Below are 14,956 nucleotides of genomic sequence, written 5' to 3'. Positions count from 1 at the left end.
GGATGGGACAGATGAGATGCAATATTTAGCAGTTACTTCAATTTGCATGTCCTTAACCTTAAGAGAAAAATTATGCAATTTTCATGTTTATTAATCATTTGGATTTAAAGTTTTCTGAATTACCTATTAAATCTTTTGTCTGTTCTTCTATTTTCATACATTATGTATGTTTACTTGTAGACAAAAACCCTTAATTGCTGATCACTTAAAATATGCTATTTTTCCTCAATCTACTGTTTTTCTTTTAGTATTATTTAGTGTATAACTTCTAGTTATCCTATCATGGCAAAAAGTTCTCCCAAACCCATAGTTTACATACACACACTCCTAAATTTTCTTCTAAATTTTAAAAACTTCATTTAAGTGGAATTTATTTTTCCATTTTGTATGCTAAGGATCGAACATTATTTTCTTCCAGAAAGATAAAGTTGTGACTTGCAACCCTTTATTATATCATTATAATTTCAACACTGAAATAAAATCTCTTCTTTCATTACCAAAATCTTATATACATAGATCTACTTCAGGGCATTCTACTCTGTTCCACCAGTTTATTATCTATTACTATGCCAATGGTATTTACTCAAGCAGATTTATAGTGATATATTAGGTTCCCCCTTTATCATTCCTCTTTTTGAATCATTTTGGCTACTCTCAGATATTTATTCTTCATTTTTATTATGTTCTTTACCCCACTAATAATTCTAATTGGAAACACTGTACATATAAAAATTAATTAAAGCACTTTTATTTTACATTTAAGGCATACCATCACCCTATTAAAAACTTGGTATCTAAATTTTCCAAAAACTTAGGAGTTGTCAATTACTCATATTCCTTCAACTTTCACATCCAATACATTTGCAAGTCCTATTTCCAAAATTTAGACCACCTCTCTCTAATTTCCTGCATATCCACTCTAACCTAGCACAAATTATCATCATCTCTGGTCAATATATCAAAACAGACTGTCCACTGGACTATTTCTATTCTTTGACCCTAGAGTGATCTTTACAAACATAAATCATAAGTTGTATGTTGCTTTTAAACCCTTTCTGTTTTCTTACTGCCATTAATATACCCAAAATTTTTCACCTCAGAAATTGTCTGACCTTACCTCCTACAACTTTCACCCACATTCACTTCACCTCACCACTTCTGTCTTCCTTTTTGCACCTGAAAGATCATTCCCATCTTAAAGGTTCTGCATTAGCTATCCTGTGAAGGCTATTCCATCAGATTTTAATGTGGCTGGTTTGAACTTAATTATCAATTTCTCAAAGAAATTTTCCATAACCATCCAGAATAATATCACTCTCTTATTATATCATCTCATTTTTAGAGCAGTAAACTCTACCAGATATTACATTACTTATGCATTTGTGTACTATCTGATTCTTGCAAAAGTATGTAAGATCCATAACAGCAAGGCTTTGTATGCTTTGTTAGATAGTGTTCCCACCCACTGAAACAATGTCTTAGGGCACACAGGCCTCTAACAAATGTTTGCTGAATGGACAGATTTCTTCAGGATAAATTTTTTTACCATTCAATAACATTTCTTCCTGTAACTTTCTTATTAAATTTATTTCTTAGTATTTTAAAACTTCTGTTACTGTCATCAAGGTACTACTTTTCCTTGTTTTCATTCTATCATGTTTTATAGCAGAGAAAACCTATTTATTTTTGTGTACTTATCTTGGATTTAATAATCGTACCAAATTCACTTAATAATCCTAGTTGTTTGTTTTTTGTTTTTTGGTACACCAGGGATTGAACCCAGGGGCACTTAGCTACTGAGCCACACTCCCAGCCCTTTGTTTATTTGTTTGTTTTGTTGAGCCAGGGTCTTAATAAGTTGCTGAGGCTGGCTTTGAATTTGCAATCCTCCTGCCTTGTCTCCTGACTGGTTGGGAGTACAGGCATTCACCACCATGCATAGCTAATCCTAGTAGTTATTTACTAGGGTTTTCTAGATATACAATTATATTATGAGCAAAAGGATAATTTTATAATTTTTATAATTTTTCAAATACTGACATTTTCCTCTTTCACTGCATTTTCTAAAATTTCCAGAACAGTATACAAAATCATAGTGAACCATGTCAAAGCAATTCTCTGTTTAGAATGTTTGTTTTGTAAATAGTCTTTATTTTAACCAAAAATTCCTTTGCAACTATAAAAACTGTCAATGGATTTTTTTTTTTTTAACACATCAGACATCCCACAGAACAACAAGATTAAGGAAGCTTAATAGAAAGCCCTTAAAATTCAAGAGTCTCTTTTTCTTTTAGATACCAAATACTGCTAAAAAAAAATGCAGTTTTTACATTAATCATAGCTCAGAGTCCGGTAACTTGATTATAATGGATTGTTTCCTATTACTGAAACACAAAGAATGTAAGTACTTTAAAAAGAGAGCCAGATTATAATCAAATGTAATCTCATGATCTTTCTGCTATTGACTTATAGTTTTTCCTTTTTTTAATTAGTGTCTAGTGGATGTACATGAAGGTGAGATTCACTGTAGTACATTCATATTATGTACATAGGCATGTTAGGTCAACTTCATTCCACTGTCTTTCCCATCCCATTCCTCCTCCCTTCCCTTCATTCTCCTTTGTCTTCTTCACTGATCTTTCTTCTATTCCCTACCCCCCTTATTTTGGATTAGCTTTTGTATATTAAAGAAAACATTTGACCTTTGACTTTTTGGGACTGGCTTATTTCATTTAGCATGAGTCTCCAGTTCCATCCATTTACCAGTAAATACAATAAAGTCATTCTTTTTTATGGCTGAGTAATACTCCACTTGTCTATATATACCACATTTTCTTTATCCATTCTTCCTCTTGAAGGGCATCTAGGTTGGTTCCATAGCTCAGCTATTGCAAATTGTGATGTGGCTGCATCACTGTAGTATGCTGCTTTTAACTCTTTTGGATATATACTGAGGAGAGGGATAGCTGGGTCATATGGTGGTTCCATTCCTAGTTTTTTGAGGAATCTCCACACTGCTTTCCAGAGTGGTTGCATCAATTTGCAGTTCCACCAACAATGTATGAGTATACCTTTTTCCCCATATCCTTACCAACATTTACTGTTATTTGTATTCTTGATAATTGCCATTCTGACTGGAAGAAGATGAAATCTCAGTGTTGATTTAATTTGCATTTCTCTAATTGCTAGAGATGTTGAACATTTTTCATGTTTTTGTTAACCATTTGCATTTCTTCTTTTAAGAAGTGTCTGTTTAGTTCCTTTGCCCATATACTGACTGGGTCATTTTTTCAGTGTTGAGTTTTCTAGATGTCAAGTATTCTAAAAAAATCAATTCTTATATTAATCACAAAAAATACCCTCAGAGTCAGGAAACTTGACTATAATGTACTATTACTGGAATGCAAAGAATATTTATTTATTTACTTATTTAAGTACCAGGGACTTAACACAAGGGTGCTTCATCACTGAGCCATATTCCCAGCCCTTTTTATTTTTTATTTTTGAGAGCAAGGCTTAATAAATTGCTTAGGGCCTCACTAGAATTTACTCATCATTATTCTAATAAGTGATCACAAATCTCTGTCTGGACATCTGGACTGATACTGGCAATTACTGCTCCCTTCCTACCCCCACACCAAAGAAATGAACATAAGGTAACTAAAGCATTTAGAAATACAAATTAATTCTAATTTAGGAACCTTGGATAACTAATCCTCAGCTATTGCCCAATCAGAAATTGCACCACATGATTAATGATTTAGGGAAAAGAGAATGCCCTGAGACAAAGATTGGAAAACTAATATATCAATAGTAGAATCTTAACTGATATACCATATCTTAAAACCTTATAATTTTAACTTATAATATGCATGAAAACTTGAGTCTCATATATTAAGATAAGAATAAAGTATGCCATTAAAAATTCTACATACACCAATAAGTATATGCTGTATCCCCCAATCCACAGTTTCACTTTCCACAGTTTTAGTTACCCAGAGTCCAATGGTGATCAAAAAATATTATATAAAAAAATGCATTGGTTTTGTCAGGCTCAGTGACACACATTCATAATTCCAATTACTTGGGAGGCTAAGGTAAGAGGATCACAAATGTGAGACCAGCCTGGGCAACTTACCCCATTTCAAATAAAAATTTTTGAAAAGAACAGGGGATACCAGTGGTAGAGCACTTGCCTCACAGGTGCCCCTGGATCCAAGTCCCAGTAGCACAAATAAAAAATTTTTTAAACTCATAAGTTTTAAATAACTTTTATTACATTATATCGTTATAACTATTCTCTTTTACTATTATTGTTGTTAATCTTTATTGTCTTATTTATAAATTAAATTTATGTCTACAAAAACTTTATTCTCCCATAAATTGGAGTTAGTCACACCACTTTTGTCTGGCACAGATAACTATTTTGTCCCACATTATGATTTAGGTTTCACTTCAGTATAAGGAAAAGCCTGTCTTATTTTGAAGATTAGGTTCTTTTCTTTCCATTCCACTTACCTTAGCCCAGTATCGAAAGGCTAACACCAAGGGAATAAAGACAGGTTCCATTTTGCCAAGAGCAGCAAGTAAATCAGTAGTGAGACATGCCATATCGTTTCCTGCACTCACTCTACAAAGTAAACCACTGTGAATGAGAAAGAAACAAATTTTACTGTATTAATATCCTAAAAAGCAGAATACTTCAAATCCTGTGGTTATACTTCTTAGCTACCATATTTTAATTTCTAAAAGTTATAGTAAAAACAAATGTTATCATAAAATTAAAGGTAACTGAAAACTATATATATCATTACTAAGTTCTATATAAATTAGAGTAGGATGTTTTTAATCTTCTTGTGCCCTTTAGAAACAAAACCTCACTTAGTATTTAAGTTCATGAAAAATAAATTCCAAAAGGAACATTAAGAATCACCAAACTGGGCGGGGTTGTTGCTCAGTGGTAGCGTGCTTGGCTAGCACGTGTCAGGCACTGGGTTCAATTCTCAGCACCACACACAAATAAATAAAACAAAGGTCCATCAACAACTAAAAAAGAAAGAATCACCAAAATTTACCAGGTATGGTGGTGCATGCCTATAATCCCAGAAGTTCAGGAGGATGAGGCAGGAGAATTACAAATTCAAAGCCAGTCTCAGCAACTTAGTGAGGCCCTAAGCAACTTAGCAAGACCTGTCTCAAAATTTAGAAAAATAATAAATAAAAAAGGCTCAGTGGTTCAGTGTTTAAGTGCCCCTAGGTTCAATCCTGTACTCCCCCAAAAAATAAAAAATCACCAAAATTTGATTGATAAAACAGAAAGGACATTGTCTCTTCAATGGCAAAGTAACAAAGTAGCACAACATACTTTCCTAGTTCATTCTTTTTGCTTTGAACATGATAGAAACAAAAGATAAAATACTGAACTGACTAGCTACACTTCTTGACTCTATCTTTTCCTATCCAAACTTTCATTACTTTACTGGTATGTTACTTTCAGATTAAAGATCAGTCATCAAGATCACTGTGCATGCTGTCACATGCCTGTAGTTCCAAATACTGAGAAGGTGGGAGCAGGAGGATTATAAAGTTGAGGTCAGCCTGGGCAACTTAGCAAGACCCTGTTTTCAAAATAAATTTTAAAAAGGGGTAGTGACATAGCTCATTGGTAGAGTGCTTACTTAGCATGCAAAATATCCTGGATTCAATCCCCCATGCCAAAAAAATATTAGACAGATTTACTAATTTATTAGCCCACAAGTTATATGTAAGTGAAAACAGGAGTCACCTTAAATTGGATGAAACAAGTGTACTGGAGATATTTTGGGGACACAGATAAAAATGAATCTGAAATTGCCATGCAGAAGCAATTTAATACATGTGAAAGAAAACACTAGAAAGCAGATTGCCTCTACTTCATTTCTGGTTTTCCCCTAAGTGATATGATTCTGGACAAATGCTTAACCCCTCCCAGCTTCAATGTTCTAATTTAAGAAATAAGGAAGGTGAGCCAGGTGCAGTGGTGCACAACTGTAATCCCAATAACTCAGGAGGCTGAGATAGGAGGATTTCAAGTTTGAGGTCAGCCTCGGCAATTTAGTACGACCCTCAACAATTAAGTGAGACCCTGTATCAAAATAAAAAAATAGGGCTGGGGATACAGCTCAATGATACAGCACCCCTGGGTTAGGAAGGAAGGAAGGAGGGAGGGAGGGAAAGAGGAAAGAAGGAAAGAAGAAAAAGGAAAAGGAAAAGGAAAGGAAAAAGAAAAGAAAAAAAAAATAAGGTAAACTAGATCTCCAGGAGACAATTCTAGATTGAAAAAGGAAATATAACAATCTTAAAATGTAAGAAAAATAAGTTAATAATCAATTAAAAAATACTATTTCTGTATTATTTTCATGTCATCCACATTCACCTCCAATAGCATTATTTCAGCTTCCTTTTTCAAAGGCACTTTGCCCTCTCAGTCCTATAGAATCCCATCTGATGAGAAAGTCTTCAATGACTCATTCATTTCAGTGAACTAAAACTAGATTCTAATACACAGTAAGATTCTTTTTTTTTTTTTTAGTTGTTGATGGACCCTTATTTTATTCATTTATTTATATGTGGTCCTGAGGATCGAACCAGGTGCCTCACAGTGCCTCACATGTGAGGCAAGCACTCCATCACTGAGGCACAAGCCCAGTCCCACAGTAAGATTCTTAACAAGAGGCTCTCTCTTAACAAGAGGCTGTATCCCTAGAATAATGCAGTACCTACATACAAATAAGTGCTTAATATTGTTAGGTGAGCTAATAAATCTTGAGAAAAAAAATAAAAGTTTTGCCTAGAGTGTTTTATTTTCCAGTGTCTGGTAATTCTACTTCCTGCTCACATGCATTGTTATTTTTAATTAATAGAAACAGTGTAATCATATTAATCCCTGGAGAAATATAAAACAAAAATCTTCTCTTGGAGATGTTCACTATAAATCTGGTTGTTGGTTTTTGGTTTTCTTAATATTTTATTTTCCCTTCATTGTTACCAACCTTTTCTGATCTTTGCACACCACAACAGGAACTTTAGCGTGAAAATCAGATTCCACATCTACATATAATACTAATAAGAGAGAAAAAAAAAAAAGTAAGCGAATGTCAACATCTCTAAACTATTTATTCTATAGTAAACATTAAGTAAAAGTTTCCTTCTAAAAATCACTCTTATTGCTTCTGTGGGATAATTCACTCTTCTCATTATGAGCATCAACCCAACAGAATCTCTTACCTCTCTTGGTGTCATTTGCTGTATATCACAAACCACAGGTATAGTCCCAAATACTGTCCGAAAATTACAATCACCTTAAGAGGAAAGGTCTTAACATCCCTAAAAGTTTGAATATTTCCAAGTAAGTATATAAAGTTGTTAAAACTTCAGAGATATAGCAAAGAAAGGACACTACTTACTTCTGAGGGCTATTTCCACAGGAGTCACAAAATGAAGACCCATGGTGCTTTAACAGCTTAGTTCATGTTAATTAACCTGTGTAAGTACAAGCTAACTCTGCTGGCCTCGTTTCCTGTTAATATATGAATGGTCTGCCTAATCAAAGCTCCTAACACTGGACTAACACAATGAAGCACCTTTCCACCTCCTTACGTAAGTCTTTTTCTATACCTCCATGGTAGGCCCCGTACCATAAATGTCTAACTCAAGTAAAGATAGATGGATTACCGTTATTTCATTTCAAATTCGAAGAAAGACTTTCAGTAGTACTTGTTGGAATAATTAATTTAAAAAACGTGCTTAAGAACTGTATATCAGAAATTTCACTATGCATGTGACAATGAGTAAGAAACAAAGAGGTCAATAAGAGGTTTGAAACATAAATACAGAAACAAGTCCTAAGATCTCTAGAGGATATAATGAGAATATAAAGGAAGACATAATTGAATAGATTTTAAAATCAAGACTGGGTTTTATAAACTTGAATTATATGACTTAAGATGATCTACTTGGGCTGGAGATATAGCTCAGTTGGTAGAGTACTTGCCTTGCAAGTTCAAGGCCCTGGGTTCAATCCCCAGCACCGCCAAAAAAAAAAAAGTTGTGGAACTTAAGATGATCTACTCATGTATTTTAGTAGAAAAAATATACTTTAAACATTTATTATTTATAATAGGTTAGCACTCTCCAGAGATAAAGCTATCTTTTATCTTCAATATCTTTTTAAGTTTTTGTGTAATTAAAAACAAATATTTAGTAACAAAGAAAAATACATTAAAATACCTTTACAGGATAAACTATACCAAACTCTTTAAAAATTAATTTCCACCAGGTACAGTGGCACACACCTGTAATCCCAGTGGCTCAGGAGGCTGAGGTCGGTGGGCTACAATTTCAAAACTAGTTTTAGCAACTTAAGGAGGCCCTAAGCAACTCAGCAAGGCCCTTTCTCTAAATGACATACAAAACAGGGCTGGGGATGTGGCTCAGTGGTTAAGTGCTCCTGAAGTCAATCCCCAGTATCAGAAAAAAATAAAAATAAAAAAATAATTCTGCCAAGTACTTTTTTAAAAATATTTTTAGGTGTTTATTCCAGGTACTTTTGATTCATAAAATTTAATATAACAGCAGCTGCTACAGCAAAAGGTTAAAAATAGGTTATTGTACACCAGGCACTTTTCTAAGCTATGGTTTAATCCATTTCATGTTCTCAACAACTTCACCAAAAAAGATACTGCCATTTTAGTGCTGAGAAAACTGAAGTATTAACACTGAAATAAATTGCCAAAAGGCAAACAACGAAGAAGTGGCACAATTAAACTTTGAGCCTGGCAAGTCTGGACCTGGATCCTGAGCTCTTAAGCATTTACTTAATAATAAGAAAAACAGGCGCTATAGGTGTTTCTCAGTGGTAGTGTTTACCTAGAATGCAAAGGATCTGAGTTCCAGCACCAAAGTCAGAAAACAAAAACAAACAAAACAAAAGCAGTAAGTAAAAACCAAGAAAATAATCTACTAGACTATAATATATAATTTGGGCTTGGTTTGAGACACGAGTTTGTTTTTAAATTTTACTTAGAAGTGTTTTTACCTATATCAAATGACCTCAACAAAAGCAATCTAGATGGAAAAGGCACATATAAAATTGGTATGATTCAGTTGATGTAACAAATTATCAAATTAATATAATTGTTTTCAGTGGGAAAAACATATATATCCAATGCATGCACACATTTTTATTCCAAGACTCTCCTTAACCTTCCTTCATCAATAACCTCCTAATTATTACAGGTTTTCTTGTCTTTACACATGAAATGCCCATAACATAGTAGTCCCTCCCTTATCTATCTGCAGGGAGTACTTTCTAAAACCCCCAGTGAATATCTGAAACCACACATAGTACTAAACCTTATAAATACTATGCTTTTTTTCCCACACATACCTCTGACAGTGTAATTTATAAATCAGTCACAATAATAGATTAGCAACAATAACTAATCACAAAATAGAACAATTATCGCAATACACTATAATAAAAGTTATGTGAATGCAGTCTCTCTTGGGTGCAAGTTACTCCAACAGGTGATAATCTAATAACCAAGACGGCCACTAAGTAACTAATGGGTGGATGTAGTTACTGAGAATAGCACTAGATTTAAAACTTATGAATTGTTATTTTTAGAATGTTCCACTTAATATGCAGATCACGGTTGACTGCAAGGTAACCAAAATCAAAGAAGGCAAAACCATGGAAAATAAAACTGCAGATAAGGGAAACCTACAATATTCAAAGCTAGTATTTTTTTTTTTTTAATTACCTAAAATGCAGCAGCTTTTTCTATTATCAATTTTAATGTGGTACCTCTGACATAGAAATTGGTAAATTATATTTTCTGGTACACCAATTAAACAAATATATAAAAAGACATATTCATCAATCCATATATAATAGTGACTCAAACATGCTGGCAGTTTTAGTTTTATTTTGGTTACCTATATATAACCAACACATTGCATATACCTTTAAAAAGACAAATTTAAAAAGAAGAAAAAGAAACTCACCATTATTTTTTAAAATTCCAAGCACTTGTATCAAAAGATCTGGATGATTCATCTAAAAAATTTAAACTTAAATCAATACATTAATTTCACAGTACAAGTAACAGAACATTAGAGAGAACTCAACTTCATTAAAGAATAACATTTAAATAAAATGATGCTCTGTATTTTAAAATATGAAAACAAAATACTGTTTTTACTTTTATGTTCAACAAACTTTGGAGGTAGGGTGCTGGGGATCAAATCCAGGGCCTAGCACATGCTAGACCCTACCACTAAGCTATCCCTACATCTCACTTATGTCAATAAATCTTTTTTAAAGAAATAGAATATAATAAATGTAGCACTAATATTCTAGAAACGATCCTAAAATTAATGGGTTCTCACACCAAGAAAAGGTTCTAAAATTCTACAGCAAAAACAAGTGAAAAAGAAACAACTTTACTTTAATGAATATTTGTTAAGGTAAAAACTTAATAGTACAAAGACAACTGGAAGCATGGCCAAAACGCTTAGAATAAAGTACCATTTACTATAACAAGTTTATCAAATGTTTAAAGGATACTTTGTTACTATTTAAAAGTCTTTAATAATCACAAATTAGTTGTAAATACATCAGGTTAAAAATTTTTAAATCAAGTTTTCACTGAAATCAAACTTCCTTGAGCAAAAACATTTAAAATTTTCAAACATATAATTTTGATTATTCTAAATGTTTTATGTCAATAAATAAGCAATGTTATTAGCAATGCTAACCAATATTGACGTTGTCACTAATGATTACAGCTACTAATCCAAAGTATCCATCGTGTACCAGAGTATATATCTATATGAATGAATATATGCGAGGGGAAGGGAGAGGGAAGAAGAAATTTCCAACAGTAGTGTTTAAGTCATTATATATAAATAATTTAATATAAAACCTATTATCCCTGTTTTTGAAATGAGGAAACTCAGACCCAAAGTCAAGTAGTAACATGCTCTTTGCAGTCAATATTTGAACCCAGATGTCTGGTTTCAAAATTCTTCACTTTCTACAGTGCTTCAGAAGTAATAACTATTTATGATATTCAAATAAAAGCCCTTGCCCTTGTATTGTCTTCCTCTGCTGCTTCCTTTTTTCCCCCCATCCCATACATATTTTTTTACCTCCTCTAATGTCTGAAACTTAACAATAATTTCCAAAAGCACTGTTTAATCATAGAAACACACTACAAGCCAGAGTTTTATACTCCTTTACCCCTTCTCTAAAAAAATTATCCGTTAAAATTACATAGTACTGTTAAGATTAACAGGAAAGGTTCTTTTTGAGTACTTACCTTGGGAGGAAATTTTATATCTATATTAACATCACTACTTTTTAGAGCAAACCTAGTCAGAGATGAGCCATACAACCTAAGTGAACATTCTGTAATAAAGGGAAAAAAATGAAATCATGAAACTATGTACAAATATGGGAGTTCTAAAAAACAGAAGGAAAAATGCATATACTTCAATTCTGTGTCTTTCATTTCTAATACAAAGTTTATATAAGAATGGCACCCTTTCTAATATCTATAAAATAATAAAAATATTTCCTAATTTTGGGATACAGGTATAGAGTGGGGACAGAGAATTTACTCATAAAAGTTCAGTGTTCAAATGAAATTTCAGTTAAAGTTTATTTAGGAATGGCTGAGAATATATTTAGCATTCAATATACAACAGTAACAAATGTACTAAACTAGCTACAGTTATACTGTCACGAACTGCATTTATTTATTTTTAGATACTTTTATAAATATAAGAGATGGCACTTTAGGGAAAGGATCATAGGCATTCAGTGCAAATGTTTTTTAAAAATACAAAGTGAAACCAAGTCAATTGATGTTATGAATCTAAAACAAAACACTTTGTAGCTCTCAAGAGTTGACAGAACAAAATAAATAAAAACACCACTGCGTACACTACCCACATACATCTTTCTCAGACTATCAAAAAATAAAGAAAGAAAGAAAGAAAACTGTAATGTAACAAGGTACATTTTTAAAGGATCTCACCAGAGCACAAGATGAAATAATGTGTGTGGTTGGTACTGATTAGATAGGTGGTTTTATTTCTTAAAAAGTTTATACTCAGTTGTATATATAAAAGTCTACTTCTCAAACTTACAAAATGTCAGAAAGTCATTCAAGTCATTAAAATCATAAAAATTCATGTCTATTCCCATAATAATACTGAATTATTTTATACATAATTTCAATTAGGATTCAATGTATTATTTATGACAAAAAACAGAAGGAAATAATCTTTTTCTATTTTTTAATTTTAATTTTCTATTATTTCTTATGAATCTCACAATGGATCTATTTAATTTATCAACTGTCCAAAAGACCTTTTGATGGTAAGAAATGAGTCTTTACTTACAATATACATTTAAACCAAAAATTAATGTAAAAAAAAAAAAAAAAAAAAAAAAAAAAAACAACCAATGGCATTGGCTAAGGAAACAGTCCACAGATAAATGTCCAAAATAAAACTGACCTGATACCCTCTTGCACCAAAAAAAAACCATTCTCTAAGGTCCTTCCTTAAATTAATTTTTTCCTACCATCAGTCAATAGGAATTTTATTCAGTGACTTATAACAATATTTATACTGGAAATAACACAATTTTTTAGAAAGTTCATTCATAAAACAATAATACTGGGAAAATAATATAAAACAGGTAATCACTAAGAAATTATCAATATTTGGCATTTTTAAAATCATTTTTCTCATTACAAAACTATGCCGTTAAATTCTCAATTCTTTTTTGAAATATCTTTCTCACAAAAAGTTATTCATAAAACAAATTCATGTACTTTTAAGAAGGAAAATCATAAATTTACCTTAGTTCAAGAGGAAGCACATTGTTTTTTGATCTTAAAAATTAAATATAAAAAGTTTGTACCTGGTAAAAATGTTGTTATAACCTTTGACATTTCCTCCACAATTTCCTGACGTACTCTGAGGTCATCATCTGTTATTCCTTGTTCTTTTGCTAATTCAACAACTGCAATACTTAAAGCAGCCAAGTGGGCAGGGGAAGGAGGTGGTAGAGAACGAAGTTCACTTTCTTCCTGTTTTTCCTAGTAGTGTAATATTTCACGACAACAAAAAAGTTTTTATTTTAATGTCCTTATATTTAGGAGGAAGAAGTAATAAGTAAAATATTCACCTTCTATGCATCATATATAAGGCACCTACAATACGGAAGTGAACAAGAGGGACAGATACTTCTGTTTTTGTGAGGCAGGATACAAGGAATGAGAGGTGCTATAGGAAGATTTTATTTATTTATTTATTTATTTATTTATTTATTTATTTATTTATTTATTTATTTATTTATTTTTGGTGGGGGGAGTATCAGAGATTGAACTCAGGGACACTCAACCACTGAGCCACATTCCCAGCCCTATTTTGTATTTTATTTAGAGGCAGGGTCTCACTGAGTTGCTTAGTACCTCACTTTTGCTGAGGCTGGCTTTGAACTTGAGATCCTCCTGCCTCAGCCTCCAGAGGCACTGAGATTACAGGCATGTGCCACCACATGCAGCTTGATTTTTTAAAATTTTTTCTACTGTACTATTTGCATAAATTCTGAAATTCCAAGTCAAAGTCAACATAAGTTAAACAGCTGATGATTTTGTTGTAGGCAAAAAGATAGACTTTCTTAAGGTATAGCAGGTCTTCAATCATATCTGATCAACACAGATTGTCTTAGGTCAAACAGTCCTAGGAAAACTCCACTATCATATTTGATACACTGCCTACTATTTACAATTGATTATTCTGTCATTTTATCCAATGTTAGCAAAATGGTCAAAAAAGGACCTCTATTCTCCTAAAACTCTGAAAGTCAAACTAAACGAAGGAGCTAAGAAGGACTATATTACATATGCACAATGACTTTTACCAATTATTTTTCAGGTGATTAAAAAATGCTAATTGCAAAATTTCATAAAACAGGAAAATACAAAAAAAGAAAAATCACCCACAATCTCACATTCTACTACCTCCATTTTTTAACATAACAGATCATTTCATTTCTTTTATTTGCTGTTATAACACAGGAACTTTCTGTTAACAGTTTTTAGTCAAGACATAGAGCTCCCATCAGATATATAACCAAAACTAACTGCCTCCCTCCTTCCCCAAATATAGTTAAACAAAGACCGTGGTCCATTCCTAATTTCACTCATTGTTACCATGTTCAGTTTTAACACAAGTAAAGCTTACTTCAGGGACAGAATTATCAAATGTGGTGAATTAATTAGTCAACCTCATTTTTTAAGTTTCTGAGACCATTTCTGCAACTCTTAATTATAATCTAAGGCTTGGATAAGTATCTAAGTTTTCAGGACTATTTTTTAGGATTCACTCAAAGGATTAATAGCAACATACTTAATGAAAAAAAGAAGACATTATACACATGCTACAAAATTATGTCTATATATATATATATATATATATATATATATATGGAATTACCACGAAATGTTCTGAGTTATATTGCCAGATTTTCAGGAAAATGAAAACATAAAAGACAATCAAGGAACATATTTTTTTATCAATGCTATGAATACACCTATGCTACTTCCTTTAAAATATTCCATCAAATATTCTCACCTGATATCATTGATCATCTTTATATCCTTCTGATATCCTTATACTATCCTCTGTCACAAATATTACCAATAAAATCCCTGTCCCTATGTAACTTACATTCTAGCTAAGAGGAAAATATAATAGACAAACAGATATCATGTCAGGTAGTGGTATAAGAAAAAAATAGAACTGGGTACAAGGCTACAGAATGATGGGAAGGAGGCATTGTTTTAGAACAGTGCAGACAAAAGAAGGCCATTCTGAACACATAACACTTAAACAG

The 14,956-nt window shown here is 32.3% G+C and overlaps 1 protein-coding gene across 9 annotated transcripts in view; it reads right to left on the bottom strand.

The window, feature by feature from the left end:
* The window catches only part of Tut4 (terminal uridylyl transferase 4), a 117,729-nt gene that overhangs the window by 57,174 nt on the left and 45,599 nt on the right, over nucleotides 1-14,956 (bottom strand). For all 9 annotated transcript variants that reach the window (XM_047521407.1, XM_047521429.1, XM_047521460.1 and 6 more), the window contains exons 5-9: nucleotides 12,977-13,154; nucleotides 11,364-11,452; nucleotides 10,048-10,099; nucleotides 7,032-7,101; nucleotides 4,519-4,645 (exon numbers count right to left, since the gene is read on the bottom strand). In XM_047521407.1, the coding sequence (XP_047377363.1) occupies nucleotides 4,519-4,645; nucleotides 7,032-7,101; nucleotides 10,048-10,099; nucleotides 11,364-11,452; nucleotides 12,977-13,154 (516 nt within the window). The remainder of the gene's footprint in view (nucleotides 1-4,518; nucleotides 4,646-7,031; nucleotides 7,102-10,047; nucleotides 10,100-11,363; nucleotides 11,453-12,976; nucleotides 13,155-14,956) is intronic.

Source organism: Sciurus carolinensis, chromosome 1, assembly GCF_902686445.1.
Source record: "Sciurus carolinensis chromosome 1, mSciCar1.2, whole genome shotgun sequence".
NCBI classification, from domain to species: domain Eukaryota; kingdom Metazoa; phylum Chordata; class Mammalia; order Rodentia; family Sciuridae; genus Sciurus; species Sciurus carolinensis.
The sequence above is the reverse complement of the archived record's forward strand: the minus strand, read 5'-3'. Positions and strand labels throughout refer to the sequence as shown.